Source organism: Ranitomeya imitator, chromosome 9 (genome assembly GCF_032444005.1).
Source record: "Ranitomeya imitator isolate aRanImi1 chromosome 9, aRanImi1.pri, whole genome shotgun sequence".
NCBI classification, from domain to species: Eukaryota; Metazoa; Chordata; class Amphibia; order Anura; family Dendrobatidae; genus Ranitomeya; species Ranitomeya imitator.
The window spans coordinates 25211736-25228995 of record NC_091290.1 but is presented as its reverse complement, the minus strand read 5'-3'; the positions used below and the strand labels follow the sequence as shown (position 1 = coordinate 25228995).

General features: G+C 42.0%; 2 protein-coding genes across 4 annotated transcripts in view; one reads left to right on the top strand and one right to left on the bottom strand.

The window, feature by feature from the left end:
* The window catches only part of DKK3 (dickkopf WNT signaling pathway inhibitor 3), a 413056-nt gene that overhangs the window by 358982 nt on the left and 36814 nt on the right, over window positions 1–17260 (bottom strand). The window lies entirely within an intron of this gene.
* Window positions 1–17260, top strand: part of MICAL2 (microtubule associated monooxygenase, calponin and LIM domain containing 2) — a 264685-nt gene that overhangs the window by 233136 nt on the left and 14289 nt on the right. For both annotated transcript variants that reach the window (XM_069740179.1, XM_069740178.1), the window contains exons 26-27: window positions 2417–2509; window positions 6640–6733. In XM_069740179.1, coding sequence (XP_069596280.1) covers window positions 2417–2509; window positions 6640–6733 — 187 coding nt within the window. The remainder of the gene's footprint in view (window positions 1–2416; window positions 2510–6639; window positions 6734–17260) is intronic.

Here is a 17260-nt window from a genome sequence, read left to right as displayed (position 1 = left end):
TGATGTAGCGATGTCCTTGCTGTGCAGTGAATAGGCAGTGACCCATATGAGTTCAAACAAAGTCTTGTTTATTACACAGCATACTCACAAATGGGAAAAGAAAGCAAACAAGTCCTTGAGCCACTATAAGATCTGGGCTGGAGGAAACGGACCGGCCCCACTACCATCCTGCAGTCCGTTTCAAAATAAAAGCCCATACCAGGTTTTCCTGAATAAATTCTGGGACAAATAACTTGACCCAGTTCACACTTACTTTTATTCTTCCCTGTGTCTCACAGGCAACCTGCTGTGAGCACAGGGCACTCCAGCGGATCTAATATGCTTCTAAGCACATCCTGGGGGACACATAGCGACCCTCGCATATGACACCGGTCACTGCCTCACAATATATATATATATATATATATATATATACACACACAAGAAATTATATATATATATATATATATATATATATATATATATATATATATATACACACACACGGCAGAGACTGGAAAGATTAATTTTGCCTTAGACATTTCGCCATGTATTTTCCTTCCAATAATTGACCCCTTCCCAGCTGGGTAGCACCATATACGATATATACATATAAGAATGCCATTGTTACATTTCTCAGAAGAAGTGGTGACACAATATTACACTCAGTCCCTGCATCTAGGGACAATATTACAAGGGGCCCCAAGACATCATAGAGCCGCCATCCCAGCAGTCTGGAACAAGCCTCTGTTGCTTTACCGAGAATCCGTCTGGATGGTTTTCCATCAGAAACTAGCGTTCTGACCGTACAGGTCCCAGTATAACAAAAGTGACGCCTCTTTTGTAGTAATATAATGTCTCAGCGCTCGGGAAAGCAAACTTTGAAGCCACATGCAAATTAGCGTGGAAGTGCATTAGAGGCGTGTCAATACCCTGCGATTTTTATTGACACGCCCCAAATGCATTTCCAGAATAACCTGCATACAGCTTTATACTTTATTTATCAGCTCTGGATCATCGGGGATCATTTCTATGGAGGTGCTAGGACCTATACGGCCATTCCACTGGTTTCGGTGGTGAAATCCTGACAGGTTCCCTTTACAGGAGAACTGGCAGCTTTGCATGGAGCGTAGAGGACCGCTTAGTGATTCAGTGCCTAATGTAACCCCACAGTCCATCTCATCCACATTTACACTGCAGACAAATGCTATTTACTGTCCCCTGTTATAGACCGAGGAAGGAGCTGACTACATTTAAAGCGGATTCACATGGATCATAATTTAGTGCCTCTGACAAATCTGATTTAACATTACCGCGGAAAGAAGGAGAGTGAAATCTGCAGCATTTTAATGACAAATACAGATAAAAGTCAGCATTTTTTTGGTGGATTTTTTTTTCGGAACCATATAATCTGTGAATCCAGTGTTATCATTAATTTCTGCTTGAGGAGATGCTGACTGTACAGTTTCCCAATAGAATATGACCCTATAATCCAATGCGAAGAAACTCCAGAGACTCCAACATCCATTACACGCTCTCCTTTATCACTGCTGTACTATAAGAAGCTGCTGACCTTTTATAAACTTTGCATTTTAGGGTGCACGTGCAGTACCTTTTTACTACCAGCTGGTGGTGCCATTTTGCCATTTATCCTAACAAGGCTAACAATTGGCAAAAAAACAAAATGCTTGATAAAAACAAATCCTCATAAATCGTGTAATTGCATATATATATATTTATTTTTTTAAAATCAGAGTTTAGATATAAAATACCTAAAATAAGTGAATGGCAGGTCTGATGAAAATACTAGGACCCCGGCAACTTAGCATCCATTCAGCTCTGAGCGCTCCGGATCCAGTAGCCGGATCGGTTCTGCCTCTTTGACTCCTCCGCTCTGACATTTAATCACTCCAGAGCAGCGATGACTTCTGGATCGCGCCCTTGCACCGTACATTACATCCCGATTTGGCAGGGAGTCTGGAGCGGAGCGCCCGCAGGACTCGGGACTCTTCTACCCTAAAAGGAGAATTAGCCTTGAAAAGTGAGATGATCAGTGAACACACAATAAAGGAACCTAAAATAACAAAATTGCTTCAATAGCAGCTCCCTAATATTGGGATATTAACACAATCACCCGATATTACATAATGATATCAGTATGAACTTTTTGCTTGTTGGTCCCAATGGAAAGTAGGGTGACGGCCTCTAAGACTTGACAAATCTGCGCTATGGTTTCTTATTTCACTGCATTGAAAAGCCATTGAATCATGACCATCCTCTACATTACAATTACCAGGATAGTCCCATTTCTACCCCTGAACCCACAGACGATGGACCCCTCCCTGTTTATTCTGTATTATATTCAGCTTTATTTTTATCATGCATAAACTATTTTTAAAAAGTATTAACCCCCCCTTCCAATGTCTTATTCCATCAGAGCATCCGGGCGTCCAAGCATCACAGAAGGGTAGAAAGAGAAGCGAGACTGCGAGCAAAACAAGAGGAGCTGAAGAGGCTTCACAAAGCCCAGGTGAGAGCGGGGTCCCATCACCACATAGACCCCCGGGATATTACACCCAGTATACAGGACAGGAGGAGTGGTACTGTGCAGTGTATATACAGAATAATACAGATACTGAGGATTACACCCAGTATACAGGACAGGAGGAGTGGTACTGTGCAGTGTATACATACAGAATAATACAGATACTGAGAATTACACCCAGTATACAGGACAGGAGGAGCGGTACTGTGCAGTGTATATATACAGAATAATACAGATACTGAGAATTACACCCAGTATACAGGACAGGAGGAGCGGTACTGTGCAGTGTATATATACAGAATAATACAGATACTGAGAATTACACCCAGTATACAGGACAGGAGGAGTGGTACTGTGCAGTGTATATATACAGAATAATACAGATACTGAGAATTACACCCAGTATACAGGACAGGAGGAGCGGTACTGTGCAGTGTATATATACAGAATAATACAGATACTGAGAATTACACCCAGTATACAGGACAGGAGGAGCGGTACTGTGCAGTGTATATATACAGAATAATACAGATACTGAGGATTACACCCAGTATACAGGACAGGAGGAGCGGTACCGTGCAGTGTATATATACAGAATAATACAGATACTGAGAATTACACCCAGTATACAGGACAGGAGGAGCGGTACTGTGCAGTGTATATATACAGAATAATACAGGTACTGAGGATTACACCCAGTATACAGGACAGGAGGAGCGGTACTGTGCAGTGTATATATACAGAATAATACAGATACTGAGGATTACACCCAGTATACAGGACAGGAGGAGCGGTACTGTGCAGTGTATATACACAGAATAATACAGATACTGAGGATTACACCCAGTATACAGGACAGGAGGAGAGGTACTGCGCAGTGTATATACAGAATAATACAGATACTGAGAATTACACCCAGTATACAGGACAGGAGTGGTACTGCGGGGTGTATATATACAGGACAGGAGTGGTACTGCGGGGTGTATATATACAGGACAGGAGTGGTACTGCGGGGTGTATATATACAGGACAGGAGTGGTACTGCGGGGTGTATATATACAGGACAGGAGTGGTACTGCGGGGTGTATATATACAGGACAGGAGTGGTACTGCGGGGTGTATATATACAGGACAGGAGTGGTACTGCGGGGTGTATATATACAGGACAGGAGTGGTACTGCGGGGTGTATATATACAGGACAGGAGTGGTACTGCGGGGTGTATATATACAGGACAGGAGTGGTACTGCGGGGTGTATATATACAGGACAGGAGTGGTACTGCGGGGTGTATATATACAGGACAGGAGTGGTACTGCGGGGTGTATATATACAGGACAGGAGTGGTACTGCGGGGTGTATATATACAGGACAGGAGTGGTACTGCGGGGTGTATATATACAGGACAGGAGTGGTACTGCGGGGTGTATATATACAGGACAGGAGTGGTACTGCGGGGTGTATATATACAGGACAGGAGTGGTACTGCGGGGTGTATATATACAGGACAGGAGTGGTACTGCGGGGTGTATATATACAGGACAGGAGTGGTACTGCGGGGTGTATATATACAGGACAGGAGAGGTACTGCGGGGTGTATATATACAGGACAGGAGAGGTACTGCGGGGTGTATATATACAGGACAGGAGTGGTACTGCGGGGTGTATATATGCAGGACAGGAGTGGTACTGTGGAATGTATATATACAGGACAGGAGTGGTACTGCGGGGTGTATATATACAGGACAGGAGTGGTACTGCGGGGTGTTTATATACAGGACAGGAGTGGTACTGCGGGGTGTATATATACAGGACAGGAGTGGTACTGCGGGGTGTATATATACAGGACAGGAGTGGTACTGCGGGGTGTATATACAGGACAGGAGTGGTACTGCGGGGTGTATATATACAGGACAGGAGTGGTACTGCGGGGTGTATATATACAGGACAGGAGTGGTACTGCGGGGTGTATATATGCAGGACAGGAGTGGTACTGTGGAATGTATATATACAGGACAGGAGTGGTACTGCGGGGTGTATATATACAGGACAGGAGTGGTACTGTGGAATGTATATATACAGGACAGGAGTGGTACTGTGGAATGTATATATACAGGACAGGAGTGGTACTGCGGGGTGTATATATACAGGACAGGAGTGGTACTGCGGGGTGTATATATACAGGACAGGAGTGGTACTGCGGGGTGTATATATACAGGACAGGAGTGGTACTGCGGGGTGTATATATACAGGACAGGAGTGGTACTGCGGGGTGTATATATACAGGACAGGAGTGGTACTGCGGGGTGTATATATACAGGACAGGAGTGGTACTGTGGAATGTATATATACCGAATCCGATTATTACAAGGGAGGTTTATAGAATAGTTTTCTATGTGAAGCATCATCTGCAGATGGTCGCACTTGTTTTTTTTCATCTTTTTTTTTTATATCGAAATTTTTACTTTTTAATAACGTGGAAAGAATTTGTTAAATAACAGAATCGTCAGTCAATCGCTTTCATGAAAAGATAACACTTAACTTTTTACCTTTAATAATCCACTTGTTTGTCAGGAATTGTGCTCTGTGGCGCTCGCATTGTTCTCCAAGGTCTCTGAAGCTTTCACATCCTTTACACCAGATTACAACAGCTCAAAAATCATTATGACTTGAAGGAACGCTATAAAGGAGGGCGAGCGCTCAGTGGCCGAGATGGGGGAGGGGTACTGTCAATACATCTACCACAGGCACCGTCCCCGGAGCTGGCACGGCAGGCGCAACTGTGTGTAATGCAGTCATGGACACTGAACCATTCATTTTAAGTAATTACAAGAAAAATCAGAATCTCTCCTGCCAGCTCCATCTCTGCTTTCTTGTAAACCACCCGTATCTAAGCCCTGAGATAGGGAGCAGTAGCCGAGTGGGTACACAGGAGGGCAGCTGTTGTGAGTGCCATGGAAGCTATTTTATCATGGCCCATGAACCCAAGTGGCCTGAGGACCATTAATACCACATAAGAATACCACCGGATTAATGACTAGCTATTTGGGATGTTCCAGGGCCCCTCGTGCAGATTTGAGGCCCCAGCATGTACAAGCTATTCAAATCAATGAGGTGCGGATGCGCAGAACCCGGCAGCGGCCACTATACCGTCGTCAAAGCTGTGCAACTATGTAACTGATCAGTTCCGTCTACCACCGGCACTGAAACAACTGGGGTCTCGAGCCCCTAAATTCCCAGACAACCCCTTTAAGGGAATGCGTCATCAGAAAATGGCCTATTGTTTAAATCGGGTTTTTAATTTATATGTATTTTTTAATAAATGGTCAGGATTTTTTTTTTTTTTCATATCACAATCTATATAATTAAAATCAAAAATTCCAACTTCCTTAGACTTATTGTTTTCTATTTTCTATTCCTTTGTATGGAAGCCTTCTGGGCATGGTCAAGGGCAAAGAAGGACAGGGAAGCCGTGATATCACCTCTTGTGAATGGTGGATCCAGCACTATTTACTGTAGAAAGAGATCCGACCATCACAGACAGGATTATAATTAATCCTGTCTGTGATGATAATGAGACTCCTGAAAAGGCCTTGTACAGAACAGGAAGGAGCTTATACTATGAAGCTTAGAAATCTTGCAATTTTTTTTTTTTTACACTGGCTTCTGTTTCTTTGAAATTTTTCAATATAGAAAAAAAAAAATCAATATTTTTTTTCTCTAACATTTAACATAAAAACTAAACAATAGATCATTCTAATTGCCAATATTTATTGGATGTAAATGGAAAGAAGGGTAGATCAGTCCCATACCCGTATGTACTTACATTTAATCTATGGGGCCATGATGGTTTGCAATGACCCTCTCGATCATGCCCATCCTATTTACTCGGGGCTCAGGAACGTCCTTCCTTTTCTTGAAGCCTCCATAACAGTGACATGTACAGATGCCTCCTTGTTTGGCTAACCTATGAGACGGATGTCGGATAAACAGATGTTTCTACGGCTCCTTTAATCATTGTGTTGGAAGGAAAGGTTACAATACAGTAGTGGCTTCTATACGATCTAACGCCCGAACAAGTGGAACATTGTAAGTAAAAAATGCATTCTTCTCCTAGACAATACAACGTCAGCTTGAGGAGACTGAAGAGAAGCAGCGAGCACTTGACATACAAGGTATCAAGCTGGAGAAGGCTTTTCGAGGAGAAACAGGTAAAGCTTCCTTAGCATGTTATGTTATCTCCTTAAGGTCATGAATATTGGTGTGAGGAAAGAAGATGGCCCACAATCTATATATATAATTGTCTAAGGGTTTTTCTGTCTGTCTGTCCTGGAAATCCCGCGTCTCTGATTGGTCGAGGCCGCCAGGCCTCGACCAATCAGCGACGGCTGGCCTCGACCAATCAGAGACTGTGCCCGTCGCTGAGTGGTCGAGGCCGCCAGGCCTCGACCAATCAGCGACGAGCACAGTCTCTGATTGGCCTCGACCAATCAGTGACGGGCACAGTCTGCCGCAAATTCTGGAATCATCATTGTCCTCCACTGCTGTCAAGTGCCGCCATTGTGTTGTCTAAGGGTCTAATTGTCTGTCTGTCTCGGATATCAGCCAATCAGCGATATTAGTGCGGGATTTAAACACCACTGACAGCGCAACATACATACATACATATTCTAGAATATGCGTTTGAATCGGGCCAACATCTAGTATACAATATGGGGGATGCAATATATATATATATATATATATATATATATATATATATATATATATAATTTGTTGGTAACAGTACTACCAACAAGTATCACAACTATCTCTTCCACCCCAAATGTCCTCCCAGGGGCACCCAGCCCAATACAGATCCGAAGTAATGGCAGAGCTCCCAGGAGATGAGACCCCTGAGCTTTCTAATAAGGAACAATCATATAGTAATTACATTAGGATTATTGGCCACCTTTGTATCACCTTCCCCCCTGATGTCTTCCCTATAATTAGCACAGATTATCTATGTATATTCACAATGAACTCTTGACCTGAGCGAAGCCAAATCCGAAACATTTAAAAGCCGTGATCTAATTAGATAAATAGATTGTTAAGTCCTATTGAAACGACCCATTAACAAAGCAATTCATTCATTATTCATACTGTGACTGTCAGAAAAATATAATGAATGACCTCCAGATATATGATAACCCCGAAACACAGGATAACCCCAGGATACATGATAACAATGACACATGGCCCCAGATACAGAGCACATGATATCTACCCCTTCTAAGTGGAAGAAATTTTTAACAAAAACCTCCTGATCCATAACTACAACCCCAGAATATATTATAACATTCCCCAGATTCCTGAAAATCCTTCTGATATATGATAATACCTATGGTACATAATACACCAGGTACATGAAAACGACCTCCTGATCCATAACAACAACCAAATCTTTATTTTTTTTTTTAATAATTTTATTTTTTATATAGCGCTAACATATTCCGCAGCGCTTTACAGGTTGCACACATTATCATCGCTGTCCCCGTTGGGCCTCACAATCTAAATTCCCTATCAGTATGTCTTTGGAATGTGGGAGGAAACCGGAGTGCCCGGAGGAAACCCACGCAAACACGGAGAGAACATACAAACTCTTTGCAGATGTTGTCCAAGGTGGGGCTTGAACCCAGGACTCCAGCGCTGCTGTGCTAACCACTGAGCCACCGTGCTGCCCACGATACACGAGAACACCCAAGATATCCCAGTCTAACATCACTCATGTGTTTAATTACTGTTTTTGGCAGAAAAGATCATACAATATGGAAAATAATTCATGACTAGGTGCAGGCGAGTAATGGGCAACCAACAGAATCGACAGTCGTGACATGCGCTCTGCTAATTGGGTGTTCTTGACTCATTTGATGAAAGAGGAGTGTTCTAATTAATTAGCAGTGCGGAGTTCAATTAGTGAGGTCACAGGTTTAAGAATCGGGTGTCCAGAATGGCCCTTAGTTAAAGATGGAGGGCAGCAAATGTTGTACCTGCTGGTTTTAGCTCAGTGAATAAAACGAGTCGTTCCAAACATTGTACTGAAGAAGAAAGAGCTTTGTTCAATACATTGCTTGGAGAGGGGGAAAAAAACATAAAGAAGTGCAGAAAATAATTGGCTGCTCGGTTAAAAAAAAAATTCCAGTGTTTTACAATGGAAAAACAAAACCCAAAACACATGGTAGGAAAAGAAATAGCATCATCAGCATAGATCATAGAATAACAAGAATGCCAAAAAAGCATCCAGTGATCAGCTCAAAGAAGATCTTCAGTTACGTGCGAGTCCTGCAACCATCAGAAGAGGCCAAACTATTCCCAAAGAGCCCTTGTAAAGTACCATTGCTGAAAAAAAACAACACGTGCTGAAAAGGTTAAAGTTTGCCAAAGAAAACATTGACTGGACTAAAGAGAAACGGCGCAAAGGTTGTGAGACGACCCATAAATGCTGAATTCAAGCTACAGTACAGTGTGAAGGATACAGAATACTGTAGATAAGCCCCTGATGCCGGTGGGATTAGCTCACCTCCGATTTTGGGGATGACAGGTTCCCTTTAAATAAATACACATCACACAGGGTAATACCTGAAAAGTGCAAGGGGACAAGCTTACCCAGGTCTGTGAGATAGAGAGGTGGTCACCCCAAGGGTGGATGTCAGCCCCGACGCACGTTTCGCTGGCACAAACACAGCTTTCTCAAGGGGATTGGTTGGTGTGAAGACTGTAGAACATGGAAGCGCATGCAGAACCAATTGGGAATAATTTCTTATATGATGGAGATGGGCCTATTTATCGCGTACCAGGCACCATGGACCAGTCTGTATATTTCAAAATACTGGAAGAGGTCATGTTTCCTTATGCTGAAGAAAACATGCTCTTGATATGGATGTTTCAGCAGGACAACAACCCCAAACACACCGGCAAGTGGGAAACATCCTGGTTTCAGACCAACAAAATGGATGTTTTGAAGTGGCCAGCGCAATCCGATTGAGAATAGGAGAGAGACGTAAGACTGGGATCTAAGGGGCAACGTTTCTCCTTAGGGAGAGTCACATGCCAGGCCTGGCATGTCAGAGTGAGGAGACTTATATACACCAATCATGCTCCTCTGGGAAATTAAATATGCAGAGAGGAAGAGGACCTTAAGTCTAGTGCAAGCAGCAGTCCTAAAAGTCAATATCGACTCTTTAATGAGCCTAATAAAGAAAAAAAAGGCTAAAAAAAGCCGTAGCCAGCTCACCAACCAGACCATCAAGTGTGGAGCACGGAAATTCGTCCTGACCAAGACGTCCTGCAGCAGCAATTCCAGACAACGTAGATAATCCAGCTCCAGCAAGATGGGTAAAAAAATATTTTATTTATGACTCCAACATGGCAATAAAAAACTCCTTACACAAGGTAGACCAAACAGGTGATAGTGTGAATATTTCGACCCATATAGGTCTTACTCATGAGACCTGTATGTGGCATGAGTAAGACCTATATGGGTCGAAACGCGTAGCCGTATTCACACTATCACCTGTTTGGTCTACCTTGTGTAAGGAGTTTTTTATTGCCATGTTAGAGTTATATATAAAATATTTTTTTACCCATCTTGCTGGAGCTGGATTATCTACGTTGTCTTTAATGAGCCTTGCCACATGACTTAGGATGAAAGCCAAACCAGAATCTCATATTGCTGCTTCCAGTAGGTGGCGCTAGAGTTCGGCTCCTCTTCCTCTCTGAAGAGGCAATTTGCATATTTAATTTCCCAGAGGACCATGCTTGGCGTATCAGTCATTTCAGTCTGATAGTCCCCTGTATTGTAACAAAATATTGGCAACCCCATGGATCATGAGAACAATCCCTCCGATAACAGCAGCCTAATACATAACAACCCCCCTGATATATAACAGCAGCCTGATACATTATAACAACCCCCCTGATATATAACAGCAGCCTGATACATTATAACAACCCCCCGATATATAACAGCAGCCTGATACATTATAACAACCCCCCGATATATAACAGCAGCCTGATACATAACAACCTTCCTCATATATAACAGCAGCCTGATACATTATAACAACCCCCCGATATATAACAGCAGCCTGATACATTATAACAACCCCCCGATATATAACAGCAGCCTGATACATTATAACAACCCCCGATATATAACAGCAGCCTGATACATTATAACAACCCCCCCGATATATAACAGCAGCCTGATACATTATAACAACCCCCGATATATAACAGCGGCCTGATACATTATAACAACCCCCGATATATAACAGCAGCCTGATACATTATAACAACCCCCCGATATATAACAGCAGCCTGATACATTATAACAACCTTCCTCATATATAACAGCAGCCTGATACATTATAACAACCCCCCGATATATAACAGCAGCCTGATACATAACAACCCCCCTGATATATAACAGCAGCCTGATACATTATAACAACCCCCCGATATATAACAGCAGCCTGATACATTATAACAACCCCCCGATATATAACAGCAGCCTGATACATTATAACAACCCCCGATATATAACAGCAGCCTGATACATAACAACCCCCCTGATATATAACAGCAGCCTGATACATTATAACAACCCCCCGATATATAACAGCAGCCTGATACATTATAACAATCCCCCGATATATAACAGCAGCCTGATACATAACAACCCCCCTGATATATAACAGCAGCCTGATACATTATAACAACCCCCCGATATATAACAGCAGCCTGATACATTATAACAACCCCCCGATATATAACAGCAGCCTGATACATTATAACAACCCCCCGATATATAACAGCAGCCTGATACATAACAACCTTCCTCATATATAACAGCAGCCTGATACATTATAACAACCCCCCGATATATAACAGCAGCCTGATACATTATAACAACCCCCGATATATAACAGCAGCCTGATACATTATAACAACCCCCGATATATAACAGCAGCCTGATACATTATAACAACCCCCCCGATATATAACAGCAGCCTGATACATTATAACAACCCCCGATATATAACAGCAGCCTGATACATTATAACAACCCCCGATATATAACAGCAGCCTGATACATTATAACAACCCCCCGATATATAACAGCAGCCTGATACATTATAACAACCTTCCTCATATATAACAGCAGCCTGATACATTATAACAACCCCCCGATATATAACAGCAGCCTGATACATAACAACCCCCGATATATAACAGCAGCCTGATACATAACAACCCCCCTGATATATAACAGCAGCCTGATACATTATAACAACCCCCCGATATATAACAGCAGCCTGATACATTATAACAATCCCCCGATATATAACAGCAGCCTGATACATAACAACCCCCCTGATATATAACAGCAGCCTGATACATTATAACAACCCCCCGATATATAACAGCAGCCTGATACATTATAACAATCCCCCGATATATAACAGCAGCCTGATACATAACAACCCCCCTGATATATAACAGCAGCCTGATACATTATAACAACCCCCCGATATATAACAGCAGCCTGATACATTATAACAACCCCCCGATATATAACAGCAGCCTGATACATTATAACAACCCCCCGATATATAACAGCAGCCTGATACATTATAACAACCCCCGATATATAACAGCAGCCTGATACATTATAACAACCCCCGATATATAACAGCAGCCTGATACATTATAACAACCCCCCCGATATATAACAGCAGCCTGATACATTATAACAACCCCCGATATATAACAGCAGCCTGACACATTATAACAACCCCCCGATATATAACAGCAGCCTGATACATTATAACAACCCCCGATATATAACAGCAGCCTGACACATTATAACAACCCCCCCGATATATAACAGCAGCCTGATAAATTATAACAACCCCCTGATATATAACAGCAGTCTGATACATTATAACAACCCCCCGATATATAACAGCAGCCTGATACATTATAACAACCCCCCGATATATAACAGCAGCCTGATACATTATAACAACCCCCGATATATAACAGCAGCCTGATACATTATAACAACCCCCCCCCCGATATATAACAGCAGCCTGATACATTATAACAACCCCCCCCCGATATATAACAGCAGCCTGATACATTATAACAACCCCCGATATATAACAGCAGCCTGATACATTATAACAACCCCCCGATATATAACAGCAGCCTGATACATTATAACAACCCCCGATATATAACAGCAGCCTGATACATTATAACAACCCCCTGATATATAACAGCAGCCTGATACATTATAACAACCCCCGATATATAACAGCAGCCTGATACATTATAACAACCCCCTGATATATAACAGCAGCCTGATACATTATAACAACCCCCGATATATAACAGCAGCCTGATACATTATAACAACCCCCCGATATATAACAGCAGCCTGATACATTATAACAACCCCCCGATATATAACAGCAGCCTGATACATTATAACAACCCCCGATATATAACAGCAGCCTGATACATTATAACAACCCCCGATATATAACAGCAGCCTGATACATTATAACAACCCCCGATATATAACAGCAGCCTGATACATTATAACAACCCCCTGATATATAACAGCAGCCTGATACATTATAACAACCCCCGATATACAACAGCAGCCTGATACATTATAACAACCCCCCGATATATAACAGCAGCCTGATACATTATAACAACCCCCGATATATAACAGCAGCCTGATACATTATAACAACCCCCGATATATAACAGCAGCCTGATACATTATAACAACCCCCCCGATATATAACAGCAGCCTGATACATTATAACAACCCCTGATATATAACAGCAGCCTGATACATTATAACAACCCCCCCGATATATAACAGCAGCCTGATACATTATAACAACCCCCGATATATAACAGCAGCCTGATACATTATAACAACCCCCGATATATAACAGCAGCCTGATACCTTATAACAACCCCCCTGATATATAACAGCAGCCTGATACATTATAACAACCCCCCCCCCCCGATATATAACAGCAGCCTGATATATAACAGCAGCCTGATACATTATAACAACCCCCCGATATATAACAGCAGCCTGATACATTATAACAACCCCCTGATATATAACAGCAGCCTGATACATTATAACAACCCCCGATATATAACAGCAGCCTGATACATTATAACAACCCCCCGATATATAACAGCAGCCTGATACATTATAACAACCCCCGATATATAACAGCAGCCTGATACATTATAACTACCCCCTGATATATAACAGCAGCCTGATACATTATAACAACCCCCGATATATAACAGCAGCCTGATACATTATAACAACCCCCTCATATATAACAGCAGCCTGATACATTATAACAACCCCCGATATATAACAGCAGCCTGATCCATAACAACCTTCCTCATATATAACAGCAGCCTGATACATTATAACAACCCCCGATATATAACAGCAGCCTGATACATTATAACAACCCCCCCGATATATAACAGCAGCCTGATACATTATAACAACCCCCGATATATAACAGCAGCCTGATACATTATAACAACCCCCCGATATATAACAGCAGCCTGATACATTATAACAACCCCCGATATATAACAGCAGCCTGATACATTATAACAACCCCCGATATATAACAGCAGCCTGATACATTATAACAACCCCCCCGATATATAACAGCAGCCTGATACATTATAACAACCCCCCGATATATAACAGCAGCCTGATACATTATAACAACCCCCCGATATATAACAGCAGCCTGATACATTATAACAACCCCCGATATATAACAGCAGCCTGATACATAACAACCTTCCTCATATATAACAGCAGCCTGATACATTATAACAACCCCCGATATATAACAGCAGCCTGATACATTATAACAACCCCCCTGATATATAACAGCAGCCTGATACATTATAACAACCCCCGATATATAACAGCAGCCTGATACATTATAACAACCCCCCGATATATAACAGCAGCCTGATACATTATAACAACCCCCGATATATAACAGCAGCCTGATACATTATAACAACCCCCGATATATAACAGCAGCCTGATACATTATAACAACCCCCCCGATATATAACAGCAGCCTGATACATTATAACAACCCCCCGATATATAACAGCAGCCTGATACATTATAACAACCCCCCGATATATAACAGCAGCCTGATACATTATAACAACCCCCGATATATAACAGCAGCCTGATACATAACAACCTTCCTCATATATAACAGCAGCCTGATACATTATAACAACCCCCCTGATATATAACAGCAGCCTGATACATTATAACAACCCCCGATATATAACAGCAGCCTGATACATTATAACAACCCCCCGATATATAACAGCAGCCTGATACATTATAACAACCCCCGATATATAACAGCAGCCTGATACATTATAACAACCCCCCCGATATATAACAGCAGCCTGATACATTATAACAACCCCCGATATATAACAGCAGCCTGATACATTATAACAACCCCCGATATATAACAGCAGCCTGATACATTATAACAACCCCCCCGATATATAACAGCAGCCTGATACATTATAACAACCCCCCGATATATAACAGCAGCCTGATACATTATAACAACCCCCCGATATATAACAGCAGCCTGATACATTATAACAACCCCCGATATATAACAGCAGCCTGATACATTATAACAACCCCCCTGATATATAACAGCAGCCTGATACATAACAACCTTCCTCATATATAACAGCAGCCTGATACATTATAACAACCCCCGATATATAACAGCAGCCTGATACATAACAACCTTCCTCATATATAACAGCAGCCTGATACATTATAACAACCCCCGATATATAACAGCAGCCTGATACATTATTATAACCCCCCGATATATAACAGCAGCCTGATACATTATAACAACCCCCCTGATATATAACAGCAGCCTGATACATTATAACAACCCCCCTGATATATAACAGCAGCCTGATACATTATAACAACCCCCCTGATATATAACAGCGGCCTGATACATTATAACAACCCCCCGATATATAACAGCAGCCTGATACATTGTAACTACCCCCTGATATATAACAGCAGCCTGATACATTATAACTACCCCCTGATATATAACAGCGGCCTGATACATTATAACAACCCCCCGATATATAACAGCAGCCTGATACATTATAACTACCCCCTGATATATAACAGCAGCCTGATACATTATAACTACCCCCTGATATATAACAGCAGCCTGATACATTATAACAACCCCCCGATATATAACAGCAGCCTGATACATTATAACAACCCCCTGATATATAACAGCAGCCTGATACATTATAACAACCCCCCCGATATATAACAGCAGCCTGATACATTATAACAACCCCCGATATATAACAGCAGCCTGATACATTATAACTACCCCCTGATATATAACAGCAGCCTGATACATAACAACCCCCGATATATAACAGCAGCCTGATACATTATAACAACCCCCCCGATATATAACAGCAGCCTGATACATTATAACAACCCCCGATATATAACAGCAGCCTGATACATTATAACAACCCCCCTGATATATAACAGCAGCCTGATACATTATAACAACCCCCCCGATATATAACAGCAGCCTAATACATAACAACCCCCCTGATATATAACAGCAGCCTGATACATTATAACAACCCCCCGATATATAACAGCAGCCTGATACATTATAACAACCCCCCCGATATATAACAGCAGCCTAATACATAACAACCCCCTGATATATAACAGCAGCCTGATACATTATAACAACCCCCCGATATATAACAGCAGCCTGATACATTATAACAACCCCCCGATATATAACAGCAGCCTGATACATTATAACAACCCCCCGATATATAACAGCAGCCTGATACATTATAACTACCCCCCCCCCCGATATATAACAGCAGCCTGATACATTACAACAACCCCCCGATATATAACAGCAGCCTGATACATTATAACAACCCCCCGATATATAACAGCAGCCTGATACATTATAACTACCCCCCCCGATATATAACAGCAGCCTGATACATTATAACAACCCCCCTGATATATAACAGCAGCCTGATACATTATAACAACCCCCCTGATATATAACAGCAGCCTGATACATTATAACAACCCCCCGATATATAACAGCAGCCTGATACATTATAACAACCCCCCGATATATAACAGCAGCCTGATACATTATAACAACCCCCCTGATATATAACAGCAGCCTGATACATTATAACAACCCCCCGATATATAACAGCAGCCTGATACATTATAACAACCCCCCGATATATTACAGCAGCCTGATACATTATAACAACCCCCCGATATTTAACAGCAGCCTGATACATTATAACTACCCCCCCCCCGATATATAACAGCAGCCTGATACATTATAACAACTCCCCTGATATATAACAGCAGCCTGATACATTATAACAACCCCCCTGATATATAACAGCAGCCTGATACATTATAACTACCCCCCTGATATATAACAGCGGCCTGATACATTATAACAACCCCCCGATATATAACAGCAGCCTGATACATTATAACAACCCCCGATATATAACAG